The 23572-nt window shown below is 44.1% G+C and overlaps 1 protein-coding gene across 8 annotated transcripts in view; it reads left to right on the top strand.

The window, feature by feature from the left end:
* The window catches only part of LOC115075507, a 64812-nt gene that overhangs the window by 7114 nt on the left and 34126 nt on the right, over positions 1-23572 (top strand). For 2 of the 8 annotated variants that reach the window (XM_029575948.1, XM_029575952.1), the window contains exon 2: positions 20811-21585. In XM_029575948.1, the coding sequence (XP_029431808.1) occupies positions 20811-21585 (775 nt within the window). The other 6 variants (XM_029575951.1, XM_029575949.1, XM_029575950.1 and 3 more) reach the window with 6 other exon arrangements.

Below are 23572 nucleotides of genomic sequence, written 5' to 3'. Positions count from 1 at the left end.
GCGCCTCTTTTTCCTCGTTTGCACCGCGTCGCCTAATTTAAATACTGGATCGCGCGCACCGGCGAGGGGCCGGTGCGCGCGCCGGGAGAGCAGGCGTTAGTCCGCTCTCCCACGGACTTTACTGGATCGAGCTGAAAGTGGGATAACTTTAGACCTCTAAAGCAGATCTAAAGTTATCCGGCTAATCTAGCCAGATACACCCGATACTCAGCTAGGTTAGCTGGATATCTGAGCCCCTCCCTGGAACGCCTCTTTTTTTTTATCCAGCTAAATTATAGCCAGATGAGAGGCTGAATATGCCACATTTGCTATTTAGACGGATAACAGGTTTTGAATATGGACCCCTGTATTATCTGAAAGAGTAAATAACCGATTCACATTTACCCAATCTAGTCCTCTCATGATTTTATAGACCTCTATCATATCCCCCCCTCAGTTGTTGCTTCTCCAAGCTGAAAAGTCCTAACCTCTTTAGCCTTTCCTCATAGGGGAGCTGTCCCTTTATCATTTTGGTTGCCCTTTTCTTTACCTTTTCCAGTACAATTATATATTTTTTTAAATGCGGCGACCAGAATTGCATACAACACTCAAGGAGTGTTCCTACTAGGGAGGTCCAGAGATGATATGACATTCTCCATTTTATTCACCATTCCCTTTCTAATAATTCCCAACATCCTGTTTGCTTTTTTGACTGCCGCAGCACACTGCGCCGACGATTTCAATGTGTTATCCACTATGACACCTAGATCTCTTTCTTGGGTTGTAGCACCTAATATGGAACCTAACATTGTGTAACTATAGCATGGGTTATTTTTCCCTATATGCATCACCTTGCACTTACCACATTAAATTTCATCTGCCATTTGGATGCCCAATTTTCCAGTCTCACAAGGTCTTCCTGCAATTTATCACAATCTGCTTGCGGTTTAACTACTCTGAATAATTTGTGTCATTATTCTTTTGATAAATTACCCTTGCTGATACCATGCAACTCTTGAGTTAGTAAAGAGCCTTGGCATTAGTCAAGAGGGGAATAAAGGTGGTAGCTTAGTAGGAAGTTGCTGCAGCAGAGGAAAGGGAGGCAGGGTTGGGCGCAGCATAAAGGCCCAGGCTTTCTACAGTTCTGCAGTAAAAGTCCAATCCTGGTGCAGTTTCTAAGTCAGATAATTGTTAATTCTGACTCATGGCCTAACACAAACATCGCTCAGCATTATGGTTTCTCTAACCAGGACCTCTTCTACTTTCAAACCCATTTATAGATAAAGCCAAACTCGCAAAAAACTCACCCTGAAATGCCATATTGTTTGCTTGACCATATCCCTTCTCCCCTTCCTGACCCTAGACCCAATCCTTCCTCGGTGCTATTTCTGTCTTACCTCCTTATCCCCTCAGTAACCGCTCGCCTCATTTGCTCTCTCTCAGTAACCCTCTTACCTACCTGTCCCTTTCTGTCAATAACTTCTCATCTCTTCATTCCATGACTATTCACCTCCATGTTTTTACCTCTTGCCATTATCCCATCTCTTCCTATATTCCCTTAATCATTCTTCACTTCCATTCTTGATTTAGCATCTCTACATTGCTGCTATCTAAACTGTGCCAGTTGGGAAAGTAGACAAAATCCAGAACTTGCTTATCTTTGTTGCTAAGACCACGTTGTCATGTAGCTATTGTCATGAAGAATAGTATGTGATGTCATCACACGATGATGTCACAAGAGACCCTTTTCTTCAAAGCTGCCATGCCTTCCAGATAAAACTCTATTCCTTGGTGTACAAACCTTTGTTGTGTAGAGTAGTCCCAAGTTTCCCGTGTGGTCTGCCTACCCAACTACCAGGATGGCATCCCCATGCCAGAAAGGCATAAATTATATTTCTAGATGGGGGGGGGGGGAATGTATATTTTGGGTTTTGGGTTGTGAAGGCATAATCCTGGTCATTCTGAATTCCTTAATATATCTGGGCTTTATAATCGTGATGGCAAGGCGACACATTGGCAGTGATTGGAGCTGAAATTCTGTTTATTTTTCTTTTAACTGCTTCCAAAAAGTTATCTGTGCCAGTTTAGATGTGCTGCATTCCAGTTTCATACATCTGGACACAGGAATGCCTAAAAGCCTATTCAATCCTGCCAATTGTGTGAGAAGAAATGTAGCCAACGATGTTGATTAAAGTTAGTTTTGTCTGAAATCACAAGAAAAGCAGCCACCAAGGCGAATAGATATTGTCAACCCTATTTGCAAGAGTTTTGCTATAGATACACATGGAATACAATCCTTTTGAAAGTAGAAACTGTCATGTGTAAGTCAGAAACCACAATAAGTTGAGTGATGTTTTTGTTGTGCCATGAGTCACAATTAAGCAATTATCTGACTGACTCAGTCAAAAAAAGACTGAAAATGACTTGAGTTCATGTCGCCTAATACCTTTGGCTAGGCAAGTAATATATTTTTCTTTTAAATAAAGATTGTGAGGGCTCAATGTAATTGAGTAAGTTATATGCATCACTGGAAGTGTAGACTTTTGGACTACATTTCCCATGATGTTAGATCCAAACCTATATTGCTGTTCATCTAGCTCTCCTCCTCCACACTCCCACGAGAGGAACAAAGGTAAATGGGGGTCTGTACCTCCCCACCAGCCTAAAGATGAAGGAACTGATACGCGATGAAGTGTGTGCTAGCAGGTAATGCAGACCAAGTGGTGTAGTCAGGGTTGATTGATGGGCAGGCACTAGGCATACAGCTCTGAGCTATGCTAGTTATTGACAAATAATGCCCCTCCCCACCTCAGCACTCTCTCCATGCCCTCCCCAGCCTGACTCCACTTTCCTCCTTCTGAAACTACGGCCCCCAGGCCATTTCAGTTTGTTCCTCCTCCAGCTCACATAGGCTGATTCAGTGATGGCAGCTGGCAGCTTCTGGCTCGCATGGGTTTGCTGCTTCTTCCTGATTCTGGCCCACACAACCAATGCTTGCTCCTTCTGGTCTGTACAGTGTCATGGACTTCCTCTGGCGAGGCCAGGAAAGGACCATGAACAGAGACAAAGCATACTTTGGAGAAGCTAAATATCACTGAAGGCGAAGCAGGCAATTGCTGGCAATGTAGCAACTGCATTCCTCATGGGTTGGGCCCTTGGCTGAAGGGTGGCCACCAGAGCTTACTTACCAGGCAGGAAGCAGGGATCAAAATACAGAGCAGGAATTAATCAGGAACTGGGAACCAGGAGAAAAAGACAGGAACCAAGCTGAATAGACTGTTTTTTCAGTGCAAACTTTAGAGGACTGTTTTACCAGCAACGGTTTTTCAAGCTGGGGTTCCTTATATTAAGCCCTCAATTTGGGACAGTCCCCATACTGGTCCAATACGAACCCACAGAAGTGCCCCTGGGCGCAGAGGTGAGCTGAGGGGGAACTGTGGAAGGCGTCAGCCATCATCGGTTTCTTTGGGCACCAATGTGGCGTGTCAGTGCCACAGCGTCTCTGCCTTTGAGCACCATGGGCGTCACTGGTGTACCGCTGGACCATTGATACCTTTGAGTATGGGTCTCCATCCGTACCGCCAACCCTCGAAATTTTTTGGCTTTCAAAGTTAGTGAGTAATCAGCATCTTTGGATGCTGTGGGCTCCATGGGTACCACTGGGATGCTGACAGCACCAGGTACCTGGGATGTCTTCAGTGGCACTGTATGCTGATCATGTTATGTTCCTGCAGTGCAGTCAAATGCTATCGAAGCCCCTGGGCACAGTGTTGTTTGGTGCCATTGTTGCAATCCATCGCAGGTGAGCACCAAAAGCGCTATTGTTACTGAGGGTGCTGTGACCACTGTAGGCACCGAAGGACGTGGTTGGATTCCGCAGAACACCATGGACACAATTGGTCACTACGGGCTTCCCTGACACCGTACACAACGGGAAAAAGTGGTGAGCCATTCACAACATTTCAATGGCTGCGATCAGCCTCTTGGAACATTATCAGGTACCATGGGACGATCTCGCAGAATGCTGCCCATCCTCCATAGTGTCAGCCCCAGTGTCACTGGGGACACTGTTGTCACACTGTAAGTGCTGACAGGCAGCATTCTCTCTGTCCAGTGCCATGCACAGCCATTATTGCAGATCCTGGGACCGTGTTAGGTGCTATATTTCTATTTCCATTTCTCCAGTTTTGCACTGCATGCACAGTGGCTTTTTGGGGTTTCCATTCCTGTTTGTAATTTGTGGTCTTTCTATACTTGGTGAAGGTCAGTTTTGTGTGTGTAACAGAGAGGAGGTATTTTACTAGCATGTAGGCATTTGTATCAATCTTATTTGTTGTGTTTTCTCAATAGGACATGCATTGGTGGTGATCTGCTGTCTTTTCATAAGGAGGGCTATTGAGTAGAGGGAGATTGTCTTGCTGTACTGAGATGACACCAGAATCTTTTTTGTATGGGGAATGTCTTAGTTCTGCTCTGCACCCACTGTTGGGGAGTCGAGGGGGTTCCTGTGGATGCAGAGTGTATGTTTACATTTAGCCCCGTGACTATCATGTGCTCAGCGTGTCACGCATGTGAGAACCATCCGTCAGGTGTGTCCCAACAGAAAAAAAGGTTGAGAACCACTGTGCTAGAATATATCAGCTTAGCTAATAGTGAACTGTTTTTTGAGGGCTTCCATACTGCTCTTGCTTCCAGTTTCTGTGTGAGTTCAGTTGCGAGTTGTTAATTTTACCTTGTTAATAAAGGGCCGGACTTTAACACCGACGCGTGGGCGTACGTTTGTGCGCACAACCCAGCGTGCACAAATGTACGCCCGATTTTATAACATGCACGCGCAGCCGAAATCGGAGCGGCCTCGGAGGGAACTTTCCTTCTGCCCCCCAACTTCCCCTCCCTTCCCCTCCCTAACCTGCCCCCAGCCCTACCTAAACCACCCCCCCATACCTTTATTTTATAAGTTGCGCCTGCCTCCGCCGGCCAATGGCTGGGCCCGCGATCCCGGGCACAGTGGCAAATGGCCACTGTGGCCTGGAAGCTCCGGCCCTGCCCCCGGACTTCCCCGCCCCTTTTTTTCAAGCCCCGGGACTTACACGCGTCCCGGGGCTTTACGTGTGCCGCCGGGCCTTTTGAAAATAGGCCCAGCGCACGTAAGGCTTTGAAAATCTGCCCCTTAGGCAATGCTGTTTTTATTACTCTTGCAAAGAAGAAACCTCCCTTGCTTGTATTTCTTTAGATAACATTTTCTTATCTAAAACTCCTTTGTGCTCCAGTCTCTAACAGCCGTTGATATAGAACAAAAATAATTGACAAAGATATCCATAGAACTTAGAATCCTATATATATAGGTAAGGTGACATCTAAAGTCCTACACGATATAATGTCTAAGGTCATTCTAGTTGGGTATCCTGGTTTCAGAAACAATATGTACTTTCTGTAACCTCTGAATTTCTATTGCCGATTTTACTCTCTTCCATTGTGAGATGTAAGCATAGACCTTTAGAGGTTAAATGATACAACAGAGGCTTTAGGAGGATCTGTCTGGATTTGGATTGACAGGTTGGCATAATTTAACAAGAAAGACAGCTGAAGCCATGTATTCTTTTCCTTTAATTCTCAGGAGTTCGGTATTATCCTCTTATAAATTCCAAAAAGGGTCTTGAGGCATCTCTGAATTTAAAGCCGTAGAAAACAATTACAATTAATTCCTCACAGAATAGAGCCACAGATTTAAGCCCAGCATTAGATGCAAGCTGTGTCATTGGTCTTCAGTAGGGTTTGGACTTACAGTATGAGATTTTTAAAAAGTTAATAGCTAAGAGAGATGGGAAGGGGGGACCTGCTTATTAATTCATTTGATGCCAACACCAATAGATCTCAGGTCTGGAAAACTACACTAATGCAACTACCCAGATACTACTTATATTCAGGCTTGATTGCTCTTCTTCAGCCCAACTGAGGAGCCTCACGGGCTTTCAAGGACAATCCTATCTAATGAGACATGGTACAATGAGACATTGTTCCACTAGTCATTAGGTGACTTCCGAGATATCTCTAATCAGAGCCCAGGATAGCATGGATGCAGGTCATATCCATATATACACGTTTGTTTAAAAAAAATACACTTAGGGTTGGTCCAGTGACTCTGTGGCAGTGCTGTACATTGCTGGGTGCAGGCAGCTGGGTTCAATTCCTGGCTCTGGTCTTATGCCTTCCCAGATCAGCCAAGGCTAGGAGTGATATGAGCACATTCAGTCCCTGGGCCAGGAAGTCACAGCAATACCTCTGTCACTGCAATGACTGGGCTAAGTTAGGAGGGGTTATAAAAACAAATCCCCAGGTAGCTGTGACTGAAGAATTATGGTGCCAGATTACAGACCTGATTCTAACTGAGCTGGAAGTATAAAGGGCTGGGTAAAAAAAAAAATGGAATTAATCTTTCAAATCTCCATTGTTAGAACCAGGGTGGAACCATGGCTTATCATGCTTACTGCATGTTTGGCTTATGCTTAGACAGAATTCTGTTCTCAGGCTGTCTTGCAAGCAATTGAAATAATGTTGTTCTCCATATTTTTTTTACCTCTCTCCCCAAATGGCCTGCCCAGGCAACTTTGACTTCCCTGCCTGGCCAAGGGCTAAAGGAGAAGTCTCCTCTCAAACTGCTCTCACACTGGCTGGGGTTGTTGCTATAGTGGCAGCTACCTTCTCTCCTGCCCAGGCTCTACTATGTCAAAGTATGATGGGGGTTGAATGCAGTTGGGGGTAGAAGTAGGGGTGAGGGCCCTCAATAGTGTGTACAGAAAAGCACACTTCCCCGGCGCCGGCAGAAATTAACGCCAGCCTGTTATAAAATCGGGAGTAGATTTGTTCGCGCCGGGTTGTGAGAACAAATCTACTCCCGCGCGCATCTTTTAAAATCTACCCCATTGTGTTCCGTAAATGTTCACACCTCCTACTGCTATAGCAATTCTGCTATGGGGAAATAGCAGATGGTTACAGGGGAAGGGGTGCCTTATGTATTATGGGGGGATATATTTTGTTATGGGAAGAAAACTGAGAATTATGCCTATGTTGATTTTGATTTTAGATATGAGGACAAAGGGCTTTTAGAAGGTTGGGCGCGCACAAATCTACGCCCGATTTTATAACGTTATAAAATCCGGGGTCAGTGCGCACAAGGGGGGGTGCACACTTGTGCTTTCCCCATTCCCTCCGCCCCCCCCCACCTTTCCCTATCTAACCCGCCCCCAGCCCTACCTAAATCTCCCCCCTACCTTTTTTTTTTTTTTTTTTATTTACGCCTGCCTCTGGGCAGGCATAGGTTGCGCGCGCCGGCACGCGATCCCCGGGCCCTGTGGCAGTGGAGATGCCTCTGGCCACGCCCATGCCCCGCCCCACCCCACCCACTTTTTCAAGCCCCGGGCCTTACACACGTCCTGGGGCTCGCGTGCGCCGCCGGATCTATGCAAAATAGGTTCGGCGTGCGCAGGAGCGGGTTTTTGGGGTTACGCGCATAACATACGTACGTAACCCTTTCAAAAACCGCCCCAATGTGCGTAAAATTGTAAATCTCATTTAGTAGTTGAAAGAGAAGGGCATTCCTGCTGTTTTACTCTGTGGATGCTGAAAGGCATTTGACATGGTACATTGGCCTTTTCTATTTCGCACCATGAAGGGAATGAATTTTGGATCCTTTTTTTCTAAATTGGATGTGTGCAATTTTATAATAATCCACAAGCCTGTGTAAAAGTCAGTGGAGACTATTCTGATCCTTTTTTTTTTTTTTTAAATAACTCTTTATTATTGTCCAGGCAAACATAAGAATGTACTTAGAATCAAATAACAATAATGCAGTGAGGTACATTTCAAAAGAATCACATGTTGAAATAGTTGCTGAGAGAACCGAGAGGGAAGAAGAGAAAAGGCAATAGTTCCAACTCAAACATTTTTAAGGAGTTCCTAAATAAGCAAAATACGGCCCACAAATACTATATTTAGCACTTTCCCCCTTAAGATTGTACCTTAATTTTTCTAAGGCAGCAATAACCCATATCTGCGAGGGCCAATAATCAATACTGGGGGTGACTTTCCAGAAAGTCGCAATAGTGAATCGAGCAGCTAGTAACAGCTGCCCGACCAGCGCCCTACATTTCACCGTTTCCAAGCTTTTAATCAATGCACACACACTAAACATTAATTTACTTCACTATTTCACCTCTCCCCAAACTCTTAAGTCCCAATATTACCCAGCAAGCAATATTTACTGATCCTCTTCAGCCACCAGTAAAATCTTCTTCTCCTTTCATTGCTCCCTCGGTAAATATGATATTGGGTCAGTAAATATTTCAAGGACAACAATCCTGGTTATGTACATGATTACTAGTCATCCTTTCCTTATTCCTGTGTAAGGTATAAACTATCTACCCTGGTTCTACCTAAGAAGCTGAGAGATGGCCTCCCAGATTGATGGATCTACTGCATGAGCAGGAAGATTTAAGGTTCAAGTATTAAATACATAGAAAACAAAGTTATATCAGTGAGGTCACGATTGGCAGGAGCTAAGGCAGGTGGGTTATGTAGAAATACAGAAACGTGATGGCAGAAAAAAATTGCCCATCCGCCCAACTAATTTAGCTTTATAATTCCCATCACTCACTCAAAAATCTCCTGTGTTTATCCCATGCTTTCTTGATTTCAGATATTCTTTTTGTCTCCAGCACCTCTAGTGGGAGGCTGTTCCATGCATCCAAAACCCTCTCTGTACAGAAATATTTCCTAAGATTACTCCTGAGTCTAGCCACGTTCAATGTTGGTTTCGTACAGCATTGCATACCTCATGAGCTCACGATTTATCAAGGTGTCCTCTATCATCTCAAAGAAATGATCCCCTTGTCACCTGCAATTTCTTATACATTACTCTCAGACCAATGCAATAATCTGAGCTTTAAGAAACTGCTGGTTTTTCAGCACAGTTTTAACCACAGATTTTTAAAAAATGTTTAACTCACAGTAAGTTAATACTATGCAAATGCATTAGGAGTGAAAAAAAAAAAGCACATTTTAACTTGGGAAGGGAGGGGGATGTTATTGCAAAGACAAGCACCCGTTACAGAGCCAGAAGACATGCCTGTCCGTCTAAATGGCAGCTGCTGCCACTTCGATGGATATGTACTGACTTAACCGGCTATCTGGCTGTGGTTTGCTGCTGCCACTGAGCTGGATAAGTACAGACTTATCCAACTAACTAGCTTTTCCGGCAGTGTTCAATCTGTGGACAATCTCTCCTGATGCTCCAACAATAGTCAGCCATCATATGTACATACCATCTACCCAGATACTGTGCCTCCATGACCTTCAAATCTTGGTGGCATCGTTCACCTTGCTCATCACTGACTGCACCAAGGTTTTTCAGGAAGTCAGCAAGATGGCTATGCAGAAAATGCACCTTGATGCTCATGTTGCAACGAAGCATTTTGAAGCTTTCCAAGAGTTTCTGGACAATTTTGGTGTAATTCTGTGCTCGTGTATTTCCAAGAAAGTCCTTGACAAGGTTTTTTAATGACAACCAAGCATTCTTTTGGAGTTCTGAAACTGTCCCGATGAAATGTTCATCTTTAATGAGCTGCCGAATCTGTGGACCGTCAAACACACCGGCCTTTATCTTTACAAACAGCCTATTACCATAAAACACGCCCCTTTTCCTATCGCATGTGATATTTAGTGCATTTTGATAAATCCAGGCCTAAGATAGACTATAGAGAACGTGATAGAAGAAAGCTAACTGCAGTTTTGAAATCAGCATGCCTATGTAAGTCTAAAACAGCTGAAAAATCGAACTCAACAGGAATTATGTTAAAAATTGTTCCCCAGTAATTGATTGACCGGTTATTTGCATAGAAACCACAGTTTTAGCCGAAAGGTTTTTGCTTTCTGGGTTTCATATGTGCTCTATAAATTATTTAGCAGACTCCTTGATCCCTTTTTTTCACCAATGTGTCATCACAGCTCAGAGCTCTGCGTTTACCAACCCAAGCATAATGCAGGATTACCAGTAATGTCCCCTGGGAAGCAAGTTCCAGCTCCCCTACCAATTCACACAAACAGAATTAAACATGTTAAGGAGTCGTGGAGCAAGCCAACATCGTTCCTGACTAGAATCTTTGGGGAGTCTCTCTGGAGTTTGTTGATTTATTCTCATCATTTTCAATTCATTTATAGAAACTTCAAAAATTCTTGTTGAAATAAATGCAACTGGCCTGATCAAATGTGTAGCGCTGTGAGCAAGCCCTTCTTATCTTATAGAGTTGTAGTATACTATATAATTATATAAATCTATGTAAGGAAGATTGCCAGTCCCAGGACTCACACTTTCATCTGCTAGACTGGCAGCTGTCGGTGAAATGAGACATGTATGCAGTAAGCAGGCTATAGTTTATGTCAGGATGTGCATTCAAGGTTTAAAGGCACCGTAAGAATCTGTTATGTGACCAGCTAGGGATTGCAGCTGGTGTGATAGCTAACAAGAACATTATTTTTTTTTCATGGATGCAATCTCTCCTTGTTTCCATAAGTTGTTTGTACTCTGCCTGCATAGGAGCAGTCTTGGAGTGGGTCCCATGGTCATGGAATGGAATAGAAATGGTTGACTTGACAGACAGCGCATATTGGTAAATGGAACTCACTGTAAAGGAGATAAGAGAAATAAAAGGAGTGACTCCGGTATCGGTTCTAGGGCTGGTCCTGTCCAACAGCTTTGAGTGATATTGCAGGGAGATTAGAAGGAACACTTTGCCTATGACATGAAGATCTGCAATAGAGTAGAAAGCCCTGAAGGAGTAAAGAGAATGAGAAGTGGTCTAAGAGAGCGCGAGGAGTATCCGAGGATTCAATGCCAAGAAGTGGGCTCATGTATTTGAGCTGTAGTAATCCAAAGAAACTCTACGTGTTGGGTGGGCAAGAGACTGAAGTGCATGGACCAGGAGAAAGAGCTCAGGGTAAGTGTCTGATGATCTGAAGGTAACAAAGCAATGTGATAAGGCAGTGACTCGGGCCAAAAGGATGCTGAGCTGTAGCGAGGCCTAAGCAACAGGAAAAAGGAGGTGATAAGGCTTCTATACAGGTCACTGATAAGGTCTCACCTGGAACTGTGTTCAGTTTTGGAGACCATATCTCAAAAAGGATACAGACAGGATAGAAGCGGTCCAGAGAAAGGCACCCAAAATGATGTAGGGTCTGTATCGGAAGACGTATGAGGCGAGATTGAAGGTTCTAAATATTATACCCTGAGGGAGATAGGATACAGCCCTTCAGATATCTGAAAGGTATTAATGATGCACCAGACTCAAATCGTTTCAGATAGAAGCCATAGAACCGGGGGTTATGATATGAAACTCCAAGGGAGTAGACTAAAAAACATCAGGAATGTTTTTTTTCACAGGATGATGAATGATTGGAATGCCCTCCCAAAAAAAGATGGTGAAAACAAGAAAGATAATGGAATTCAAAAGGGTGTGGGATAAGCAGAGAAGCTCTCTGATGGCTAGAGGATGGAAATGAAGAATTGGAGTAACCGGTGGTAACTTTTGGTGTAACATTTCTGAATGGGGTAACCTACATGGAGTGAAAGCCTAAACATAAGGCATGGGCCTTTATGTGCACATAGTGACACTTACAATCCATGGTACCGAGAGCCAGCGAGCAGACTCAGGCTGGCCGTTTTCTCATAAGCTTTTTCTTCATCACCAAACAAAATATGAAAAAATAAAACAGCAGCTCTACTTACCTTATTTATTTTTTACTTAGTTACTCCAACTTATGTTCTGCTATAGCAATAACAGCTCTCAAGCAAAGACAGCAGTAATGGCCTTCGCTAGGCTCCTTCTCTTCCCTTCCTTTCTGTGGCTTAAGGTGGATCAGGCTAAATGCTTTTACGAAGGGTCTACCATACACTCCTTCACAGACCCTAAACATCTTACTGGGTAGACTGGATGGACCATTTTGGTTTTTATCTGCTGTTATTTTACTATGGCTCCATTAGATTTGTAGTCTTTATTTTTAAAACTTCTGTTTTGACATTAGTTGTAGCATTATCTGTTCTAAAGGCCTTGCATACTTTTGATTAACCAACAAAAATTCCATCTTTTACTGTTACGTTGAGGTTTCCCATTTTTGTTTGGGGATTCAGTAGCATGCATGACAATAGAAACTGTTAAGATACCTGCAGCTGGGCTGGTAACCAGTGAATGTTTGTCAGATATTGTGTCATATCCCTTCTAGATTGCAGGAAGATTTTCACATAGTTCACTGTGGCTGTTGATTCTTGCCTAAAGGAGGGTGGCAAATTTGAATCAATGCATAAGATTCTTGTGCCTTCTATTAGTGTGCAATTTGCTCTCCTGGCAATGCCCTGGTTAGGCAGGGGTATACACCATTGTACATTGATTAATTGTTTTAGCACCTCGTATAACAATTCATTGTTATTATCACCTCTCATGCCTTTTATTTTTCACTCGGATTTCATCACAGTCTTTTGTCATAAGCTTTTGAACTGTCTTATCCTTCACTTTGAGGAAATAAGTGAAAATATTGTGCATGAACTCATTAACTATAATGAAAATATAACTTATACTGCTTAAAGATGTCACAAGCTTGGGTCTGATATACTCAATATCAATCAGATCAAGTTTTGGGTTTTTTTTTACCCCTTAACAGATTGTCTTTTACCAAAAAAAAAAAAAATCTGCTTTCTGGAAAATGTTCCCTTTATGCAAGTGTCCCCTAGTAACAGGTCTATATTTTTATATTTGGGATATCTTACTTTAAATTAAGACCACTGCTGTTACTCTAGTCCTGGTCTAAGGTGTTGACAGCATTTCATCTTGATATCCTTGGGTCAGATTTCCAACCTCTAGAGACCCTTCACCCTTCTTTACACATCCAGCCTGACCGCCCCTACCCAGACAGGACCCCCAACGTGGCCATCAAGCCCAAAGTTTATCCACCACTGAATTATAAGAACATAGAGAAATTTGGGAGGAGATGAGGGAATAATATACATTTTTAACATTTTAGCGCTGAATAAGGATTAAAAAAAAAAAAGCCAGTGCAGGGGCGCAAAGAAGGAAGGCTGCTGGGGAGGAAGGGACAATGGTTGCTGCGGCGCTGAGAAGGAAGCACAACACGGGAACCAGCTCCTGGAGGCAGGACCAGGACGGGATTGCGGCCGGGGCCTGAAAAGGCTGGCGCGCGGCGAGGAGCAGGATCCGGAGGCGGAAGAGGAGAGCAGCCCGGAGCCCGGCTGCACAGGTCCGGAAGAAGCAGCAGGTAGAGGCGGGGCGGGCCGGGAAGAGACCTCGCCGCGGCCGGGACGGGGAGCCACTGCCGATCGAGGCTGCGGGGCAGCGCGGCGCTGGGGTAGGCCCGCGCGATCGCCGCCGCCCGGGGGCTCGGGCAGCGCGCGCACTCCCATTGTCTCTCCCCGGGGCTTTGCCTTTCCAGTCTCGCATTCAGTCCATGGCCTGGCGGTCTAGGAGGGTGGGAGAAAGCTGCGGTCCGTGGCTGCTGCCTGAGGGCCCCCCCCCCCCCATTCATGAATAACCGAGGCCACGGTGAACCCCGGGACTTGGCGAATGTCAGAGACATCGAGGCAATGCGTAGCGGTCAGTGAATGCGTTCTTGACCTGTTGACCGGAGGAGACGCTCACAGTAGTATTCAAACGTTAAGAAGCAAGTTTGGTGTCCTTCCTGATAGGTATTTAAATTCTGCGTGTAAACAGTACCCGCAGCCCCTGCCCATTACATCTGCCCTTGGCTGGGTCTGCACCACGTGCAGGCCCAGTCCCTTCTCCTACCTCTATGACATTGCGATTTTCTGACCCTGAACATTTTGCACTGGGGCAGTCTGCAGCTTGGGACCACCCAGCCGGGTCCATTTTTCCTTTCATTCCCCACTGGGTATGTAATAACCTACTGCAAAAATATATATTAAGGGGTCAGTGATATTGCTTGTAACAATTATAGGGCCTGATTCATCAAGGTGTTTTCCCATAGACACAGAATGGGAGAAAAGCCTTAGTGAATCAGGCAGATACACAGTTTAATATATAACAAAAAAGATGATTTCGTTTTGGACTCTTAAGTGCTTGCTTTTTGTCCATGATTTCAGTTGTGGGTCCTGAGCTAAATACAGAAAAACTGAAGCAGCCTCTACCGTCCTGCCAGTTTTAATTGATATATATGCTTTACACTGTGCTGCTTAACGGGCCGATACAGTAAAAATGCGGGAGAGCGGGCGAGCGCCCGCTCAGGCCACTCTCCTGTGCGCGCGATTCTGTATTTTAATTTATTAAAATTAGGCCCGGCGGTAAAAAGAGGCGCTAGGGACACTAGCGCGTCCCTAGCGCCTCTTTTTTGACGGAAGCGGCAGCTGTCAGCGGGTTTGACAGCCACGCTCAATTTTGCCGGCATCGGTTCTCGAGCCCGCTGACAGCCACGGGTTCGGAAACTGGACGCCGGCAAAATTGAGCGTCCGGTTTTCGACCCACCAGCTGCGGGCTCATTTTAAATTTTTTGGTTTTTTTATTTTTTACATTTTTAAACTTTCGGGACCTCTGACTTAATATCGCCATGATATTAAGTCGGAGGGTGCACAGAAAAGCAGTTTTTACTGCTTTTCTGTGCACTTTCCCGGTGCCTGGAGAAATTAGCGCCTACCTTTGGGTAGGCGCTAATTTCTGAAAACAAAATGTGCATTTGCATGTTGCGGGCGCTATTAGGTTCGGGGGGGGGAAGGGTTGGATGTGCGTTTTGGACGCGCTATTACCCTTTACTGAATAAGGGGTAAAGCTAGCGCGTCCAAATGCCGGCTAACAGTGCGCTCCGTAAGGAAGGAAGAGCTTTATAGTTTAATTAGGGTCCTTCATTTTCGGTTTTTATTCTTTTTTTTTTTCCCAGGAATCTATCAGGGTTTATTATCATAAGAACAAAAACAGGAGAAATCAGTTGAGAAAAAGACTGGGTAAATATCAAAGTTTATTTTGGTGGACAGAAACCAGGATAATAAAACATTATCAGATTCTCCCAGCCACTCACTCAGCATCCCCGCCTCTACCCTCATCTCCTGCCTAACATGCCCCTCTCTCTCCCATCCCACCAAGAATCTCCATCGCCCCCCCTTTACCAGGGGTGGCTCCAGGCTTCTTCTCTCTTCCTCACCCTGCAGCTCTGCACTTCTGCTTTTATGCAGAGCCAGAGAGCCTGCCAGAAAGTGCTTCTGGTGGACAGGGCCTGCCTGAAATGCATTCATGGCACCAGACAGCAGGCACTTTGGCTACTTGTGGGGGGTGGGGTGAGGAGACTGGACTTTAAATATGGCACGGGTGGCACTGGAAGACGAGTGCTTTCTCTGGTGGTGAGTGGGACTTGAAACAGCAGGCGCTTTGGCCCACATTAGCTTCCAGCAGTGGCTGGAGGCCTTGAAATGCTGCATCTGCAGCTCTGAAACAGCTTTTTAATCAGCCTAAAATTAGGGTGAATATCGGTTTAAACCTAATGTCAACTTTGGAAAAATCCAGGAATTTATGGGTGAAAGTCGATTTTAAACTGAAAACGAAGGACCCTAAGTTTAATTTAATGCTCACTCAGGCCGATACAGTGCAGTGCGCTCCAGTGGAGGGCACTGTTAACCAGCATTTGGACGCGCGTTTTCAACGCGCTTGCTTTACCTTATTCAATAAGGGGTAATAGTGCGTCGAAAATGCACGTCCAACCCCCCCTGAGACTAATAGCGCCCGCAACATGCAAATGCATGTTGATGGCCCTATTAGGTATTCCAGCCAAGCCGCACATTTCACTTTAAGAAATTAGCACCTACCCAAAGGTAGGCGTTAATTCCTGCCGGTGCCAGGGAAGTGCACAGAAAAGCAATAAAAACTGCTTTTCTGTGCAGCCTCCAACTTAATATCATGACGATATTAAGTTGGAGGCCCCAAAAGTTAAAAATAATTTTAAAAAATGTTTTAAATGGGCCTGCAGCTCGCAGGTTGAAAACTGGACGCTCAATTTTGGAAGAGCATTCCATGCTATAGGACGGGCTGTCGAAAAGGCACAATTGCTTACCTCTACCAGATGAGCAGGTTTGGTCCTTTGTTAGCTGGCCTAAGTGCTCTAGATGGCTTATATATTCTCAGGGTAGAGTTTAACGTAATTTAAGAAGGTGGTTCTATCCCAACCTGTACATCTGCATACAGTGAAGACAATCCGAGCAAATATCTCATGCATATTCACTTCAATTATCCTGAAAACCAAACTGGCCAGGTAGATCCTTAGGACTGGGTTGAGAACCACTGATTTAGGAATTGGTTCACACCTTTGGAGCGCTCTCTTTTTCCTGTCCATTTTGTCTTATGACAGGCAGTTTGATATTCATGGACACATCTTGCCCAGGGGTTCAATCCGAATGGGGGGAAGCAAAGCGTTGGGGCCTTCAGGGATAGGACAGTTGGACACAGCTGAATTCCAGTGAAACACACTTAACTCCAGGGGTTATTTCTTCTCTAACTGTAAATTTATAAACACACTCCCTTGGCTTTTCCTCTTCCTCAAGTTCTTGTGTGTGATATTATGCACTGACTTTCTGAAGTACCTCATCTCTGCTGTATTCAAGAATGCTAGTTTGAAATTAAAGGAAACACAGGACTCTGACTACATGCTGGAATGCAGCCAGCCAACACCCCAGACCCATTAGCTGATGGGTCTAATATATTCCCAAATCAGAAGCCCTGCACTTATCTAGAAATATCACTCTCAGTATGTTCTGATTGGTCAGTATGGAAGGTATAAAAGGTTCTACACATTACTGGAACTTTGAGTGACTTGGTGATTATACATTTGTATGGACCTGTCGCTCCCTGGAACAAACTTGTCTCTACTTTGTTCCAGTGTCTGTCTCTATTCCCTTTGTCTCTGTCGTTCCCTAATAAAGTCTCAAAGTTAATTATTACAGCTGTGTTTTCCTTTAGAATAAACAGAGTGCATGGAGTAAGTTTCTGGTGCAGCGGTTACTACCCTTTGACCAATAAGCCTTGATACTGTTGATGCAACTCAAACATTGCTTTCTGCTTCAACAGCAAGTTATAATGGGGAATTGGATTCAAACAGAAACCAATGAGAGCCCTGACTTTTACAGTGTGGGAAACTGATAAGCATGGGGGTAACCTACAGAGCGCAAGTAGATGTTACCGTAAGATTACTGGGCAGATTGGATGGACCATTTGGGCCTATTCTGCTGTAATTTCTATGTTTCTCTGTTAAGGGAGAAAGAGAGAGGCTGATGCTTCTGTGAAATCCAACTCCCAAACTCGCTGCTCAGCTCACTCCGCGCTGCTCGCCGCTCACTGAAAACTCCCATGCTGGAACTCTAAGGGTCACTGTATTCTTTGATGAAATGATCCATTTAGTACTGAAATCTCAGGGGCCCACTTTAGCATGCTGGGTCAGTCCAATGGTTCATCACGCCCTGCATCCTGTCTTCCAGCAGTGGTCAGTCAGAGCACCTGAAAGATCACCTTCCTGTTCCTCATTTCTAGATGTAGGAGGTGGTGATCCCCGCGCTAGTAGACCCATCTTCTAAAACAGTGGTTCTCAACTGGTGTGTCGCCACACTTCCCGGTCCCCCCCACTGGCCCAGCTGCTCCTGCCCCAGCGAAATGGAACTTTTCCTCCGCCCTGGGCTTTATCGCCTGGGCAGAACGCGGCAAGAGAGCTGGAGTCGGTAGCACCAGTATGGTTTCTTCTTCCCTCCCCCCGCGGACCGGAAGAGGAAGTGGAGTGCAGTGGTCGCAAGCGCGGGAAGAAGAGATCCTGTTGGGTAAAGCCTCTGCAGCACCGGCCCGGAGAAGAGCAGCGTCATCCAGGAGCAAAATGAGGAGCTACATCAGTCGCCGCAGCCGATGGGACTCCTTTCTCGAAGCTGTGAGGGCTGGAAGAGGAGGAGGCTGTTGCTGCCGCTAGTTCGGTGGGGAGAGCAAGTGAATGAGCGAGCATATGTGTTTGAGATTGTGTGTGTGTGTGTGACAGCATGTATAAGTGTGTGATAAAGAATGTGTTTGTGAGATTGAGAGCCTGTTTGTGAGAGAACATGTGTACGTGTGATTAAGAGCCTGTGTGTATAAAAGAGAGAGAGAAAGCATGTGTGTAACTGTGTGATTGATAGTCTATGTAAGTGAGAGAGAGCGTGTGTGACGGAGAGAAGAAATTTACAAACAACTCCTCCTGTTGCACAACAATCTCAGGGTACCTGGAATCGAGCATTTTCAGATAGGGAGAACAGAGCATTTTTTAGTCCTTATTTTTAATTATTGGGTCTTTGTGTCTACTATTCTGAAATATTTTATTGGTAGCTAGAAATGTTTGATATGAGTTTTTAATTACTGGATATTCCATTCATCAGCTGTTTTGAAATAATCTGTTCTTTTTATTAGAATGGCTTTACTGTTATTGATTTTATATTTTTTGCTTTATTTTATGAGGACTGGTGATTTCCCTTTTTTCCTTTGTTGCATTGCATACAGACTCTGGCTTGTTGCGGTTTCCAGTTTAGTTTTTGACTGCATGCTTCTGTTTGTGATTTATGGTCTCTTTATTCTTTGTTAGGTGAGGGTTTGCACATGTGACTGAGGTGAGGTTCTCTGCTGGCGTGTAGTTTCTGTATAGGGCTCTATAGCAGCCTGGCTTGGTCCGTTTTCCTAACAGAAGTATTGGAGGTTTAAGGCCTGGTGTAATATTTTCAGTGTTGCTTTTCTTAGGTAAGGTGGTTACTGTTTGAGTGCTGGAAGTTGATGCTGTTCTGGTAAGGTAGGTTTACTATTATATAATTTACGTTCAGAGACAGTACTCTTATTTTTCTTTGTGTGATTCTTAACAATTAAGGTAATATTATAATGAACAGTGTGTCACGCATGGGAGAACCATCTCTCAGTTGTGTCCCGACCGAGAAAAGATTGAGAACCACTGCTCTGACAGTGGTTCTCAACCAATGTGTCACCGAGGGTCAGAAGGTGTGTCACCAAAAATTTGACATAGCAAGCTTATGCTTTCTAGAACAGCCACACGTGCTTGCTGCTTGAGGAGAGTGCAGAATAAGGAGCTGCTACTTAAAATTCCTCCTCACCGCTCCCTGTTGCTGCTTTACCCTTAACCCTGGCAATCACTGCCACCACCAGCCCAAACCAGAAATGTTGCAGGTTTACTGTATCCTGCCCCGTCAGCCCGCTACACCTCCCCCTGGCTCTTGGAGTTTCATTTTTTTCTCTGTATGCTTGCTTATAACTTATGGTCTCTTATTCTGTATTAGATAAGTCCGTCTGCATTCTGCATGTTTGTCAGAGGTGAGGGATTCTGCTAACTGGGATGTAGATTCTGTGTAGGAATCTAGAGCAGTCTGGCTTTGTTTTTCCAGTAGTAAGAGTCCTGGGTTCTATATTTGCAGTCTTGCTTTTTCATAGGTAAGGTTGTTGCTGTTCATGGCCTGGGTGTTAGTACTCTTATGATATGGCTGGTATGCTGTATAACTTCTGCATGTCTTTTTAGCAGGTTTTCATGTTATTTCACAAAGTGGATTGCTGGGAAGGGATTTTGAAGTACTATTACTGAGGGAATATCAGAATTTGAATATATATTTTTTGTATGGTGAGTTGAAAGGGGAAATTTCCTAACTCTGCTCTGTATAAACTCCAGAATAGGTCAGAACTTTCTGAGATTGACAGAAATGCATGAGAGTTTGTCTGTATTGAAAAACTGTGCTGCATTATACATATCAGTCCCAGATTTCTCACTGATGCAGTAAGTAAAGATTTAAAATTTTTGTGAAAAAAATAAAATTTAATAATGATATTTTACAGTTACTAAAATTAAAGAATATTTTATCTTTTTCCTGCATCATTTTTAACAAAAAAAATCAAAGATTTTTTTTTAGTATAGCTGTTAAATGTAGTGTGCAACGTGTCACGCACATGAGCGTCATCTGTCAGGTGTGTCATGATAAAAATAAAAAAAGGTTGAGAACCACTGCTGTAAGAAGTTGGCCATCCCTTTTTCAAACCCAGCTATGCTGTTAACCTTGACCACATCCTCTAGCAATAAATTCCACAGCTTAATTGTTTGAGTGAAAAAATGAGTCTGCAGTTAGTTTTAAATGTGCTAATTGCTAGCTTCATGGACTGTCCCCTGATCCTAATACTATTTGAAAGGGTAAATAGCGCTTCCCTATTTATCTGTTCTACCCCACTCGTGATTTTATAAACCTTCATCATGTCCCCTCGCTGTCACCTCTTCTCTAAACTGAAGAACCCTAACCTGCTTAGCCTTTTTTTTTCATCAGGGAGCCTTTCCAGCCTCTCCAGTCATTTGTGTTGCCCTTCCAGACATCTTCCCTGGCTTCTTTGTCACAGAGCAGTCAGGTTAACTGCTTTCTGGGAACTAGGCTGTGTTATTAAGAAATATTACTGAGGCATAACAGTACAAACTTAGATTGTGAGTCCTCGGGGCGACAGGGAAATACTTATAGTGCCTGAATAGAATCTGCTTTGAAGTAGCTGACAGGCAGAATATAAAATAAATCACTAGATTTACTTAAAAAAAAAAAAAAAAAAGCTTTCTTTATTGGTTTAAAATACTACATACCAGACTTGGTACTCTCCCCAGTATGGGCACAAGGGATCTGTTTAATAAGAAATCAGATTACTTGTTAAGGATTTGTGGCTCAGTGATGGCCTTTATGGACAGGATTCAGGATAGGCGAGAAACATTTTACATTTTGTGATTTCTTTCCCTCTTAGGCTGATTATGGAAGAGCCTCATAAGCCCTCGTTCTCTGAACCTGTGCCGGCTGTGGCAAAGGGAAATGAGGATCCAGCGCCGAGTTCTGCCAGTCGCTCGGGGAATGAACGCCGCGGTCCAAGGCTCTGCCGCTTCTTCTCCCAGGGGAGATACTGCCAGTTTGGGAAGAGATGCCGATTTCTTCATCAGTATAAACCTAGCAAGGCACCTGCTGAAGCAAGCGCCCCAAATAATAGTGGCAAGGCAGACGGACAAGACCTGCAGGACAGTGTTAAGGAAACCTCCGCACCATCAGACAGTACATCAGAAGCCAAGGCATTAGCTGGATGCACTGGTAAAGTGCTGGATGGTTCACCATCTCCACAGTCAACTGGTAATGACGCCCCAGTTCCACCAGAAGTACCAAGGAAAGCAAGCAGACCCAAAAAGCAATGTAGGTATTTTAGGTCTGGCTACTGCGCCCTGGAATCCAGGTGCAGATTTTGGCACCCTGAACCACAGCTGCCCCTGAGCGACGGTCGTTCTTCTGAGGGGGGACGGGATCCCCAGGAGACAAAGCCTTTGGTGAAACCCCTTCCGGTTGCTCGTCCTTGTATGGTGAGAGAGGAGATGAAACTGCACGAGATCACGCCCGAGCTTGCTAAGCGGCTGAAGGAGACAGAGGTTGCCCAGCTGGTTAGAAGGTTTCCAAAGGATAAACTGATAATCCAGGAGCGGGAGGATGGGAAGGTGACTTACTATCGAATTACAGTGGAGCCCACAGACCCAGACTGGGTAAGTTGTGCTTGCAGAGCAGGGCTTTGTTGCTGTTTGCTGTGAGGTCGTGGTCCATTATTCATCATCTCAGTAGCGTCAGAATGTGGTCCATTGTTCATCATCTCAGTAGTGTCAGAATGTGGTCCATTGTTCATCATCTCAGTAGCGTCAGAATGTTGTCCATTGTTCATCATCTCAGTAGTGTCAGAATGTGGTCCATTGTTCATCTCAGTAGTGTCAGAATGTGGTCCATTGTTCATCATCTCAGTAGTGTCAGAATGTGGTCCATTGTTCATCATCTCAGTAGTGTCAGAATGTGGTCCATTGTTCATCATCTCAGTAGTGTCAGAATGTGGTCCATTGTTCATCTCAGTAGTGTCAGAATGTGGTCCATTGTTCATCATCTCAGTAGCGTCAGAATGTGGTCCATTGTTCATCATCTCAGTAGTGTCAGAATGTTGTCCATTTTTCATCATCTCAGTAGTGTCAGAATGTTGTCCATTGTTCATCATCTCAGTAGTGTCAGAATGTTGTCCATTGTTCACCATCTCAGTAGTGTCAGAATGTTGTCCATTGTTCACCATCTCAGTAGTGTCAGAATGTTGTCCATTGTTCATCATCTCAGTAGCGTCAGAATGTTGTCCATTGTTCACCATCTCAGTAGCGTCAGAATGTTGTCCATTGTTCATCATCTCAGTAGCGTCAGAATGTTGTCCATTGTTCACCATCTCAGTAGTGTCAGAATGTTGTCCATTGTTCATCATCTCAGTAGTGTCAGAATGTTGTCCATTGTTCACCATCTCAGTAGTGTCAGAATGTGGTCCATTGTTCATCATCTCAGTAGCGTCAGAATGTTGTCCATTGTTCATCATCTCAGTAGCGTCAGAATGTTGACCATTGTTCATCATCTCAGTAGCGTCAGAATGTTGTCCATTGTTCATCATCTCAGTAGTGTCAGAATGTGGTCCATTGTTCATCTCAGTAGTGTCAGAATGTGGTCCATTGTTCATCATCTCAGTAGCGTCAGAATGTTGTCCATTGTTCATCATCTCAGTAGTGTCAGAATGATACATAGCGATCTAGAATGCATGTGCTGACCACGGCTTTCCATTTCTATCCATGCTTTTGCAAGTGATCTCTAAACTTTTTGTCTGATTATAAAGTAAAATATGAATCAGGATTGCACAATTTAGGAAAGAATGTTGAAACCGCACTTAAAACTGGAAGAAAAAAGAGAAGGGAAAATTGAATTAAAAGAAAATATCATAAAATCGGCTTAAATATAGTCACTTAAAGACAGTGTCCTGTTCTCCCCCCGCACAGTGACCATCAAGGAGGACACTGGCAAAATCTGAGGAAACAGATGTAAACACGGTCTTGACATGACTACCAAAATCCAAGCTGAGCCACAGAGCAAACTGCAAACGTAGCTTAAAATCAAAAGAGAACTGGCTTGGAAAACATTTCTAGATGAAACTGCTGTGCCAGGTTCAATCAGTCTTCAACAAGTCAAAGCACAGAAATTGACCATATGTAATCCACAGTTTGTATCACTGGGTTAAGCCAGGCCTAGTTTTAAAGTCTCACATGCAGTCTTGTTTTATTTATTTATTTATTTATTTGACATTTTTATATACCGATATTCATGTAAAAAATTACATATCACTTCGGTGTACAGTATAACAATAACAAGCATGTACATAATGCTTTACATGACACAGCTCAGGACTACAAATGTCACACTCTGGGTTTAAACAGAGATTGTATGTTAATAGAAAATGGTTAGCCATTCAATTTCCCCTGGCCTTAAAATGCCACACTTTCTTTGTTGAAGAGTGGGCAGCTCTGCGTTGTGGTATCACAGGTGTCGATGTTCTCAGGAAAAGCAGAAACCCCTTTGAATACACGTAGCTATGGTTTGCACTATAACATCATCAAGTAAGAATGCAAATGGTTTTTTTTATTTCAGTTTATTTTGTGTGGGGAGCTTTATATGAATTTGGTA

The sequence above is a fragment of the Rhinatrema bivittatum genome, chromosome 13, assembly GCF_901001135.1.
Source record: "Rhinatrema bivittatum chromosome 13, aRhiBiv1.1, whole genome shotgun sequence".
In the NCBI taxonomy this organism is placed as follows: Eukaryota; Metazoa; Chordata; class Amphibia; order Gymnophiona; family Rhinatrematidae; genus Rhinatrema; species Rhinatrema bivittatum.
The sequence above is the reverse complement of the archived record's forward strand: the minus strand, read 5'-3'. Positions and strand labels throughout refer to the sequence as shown.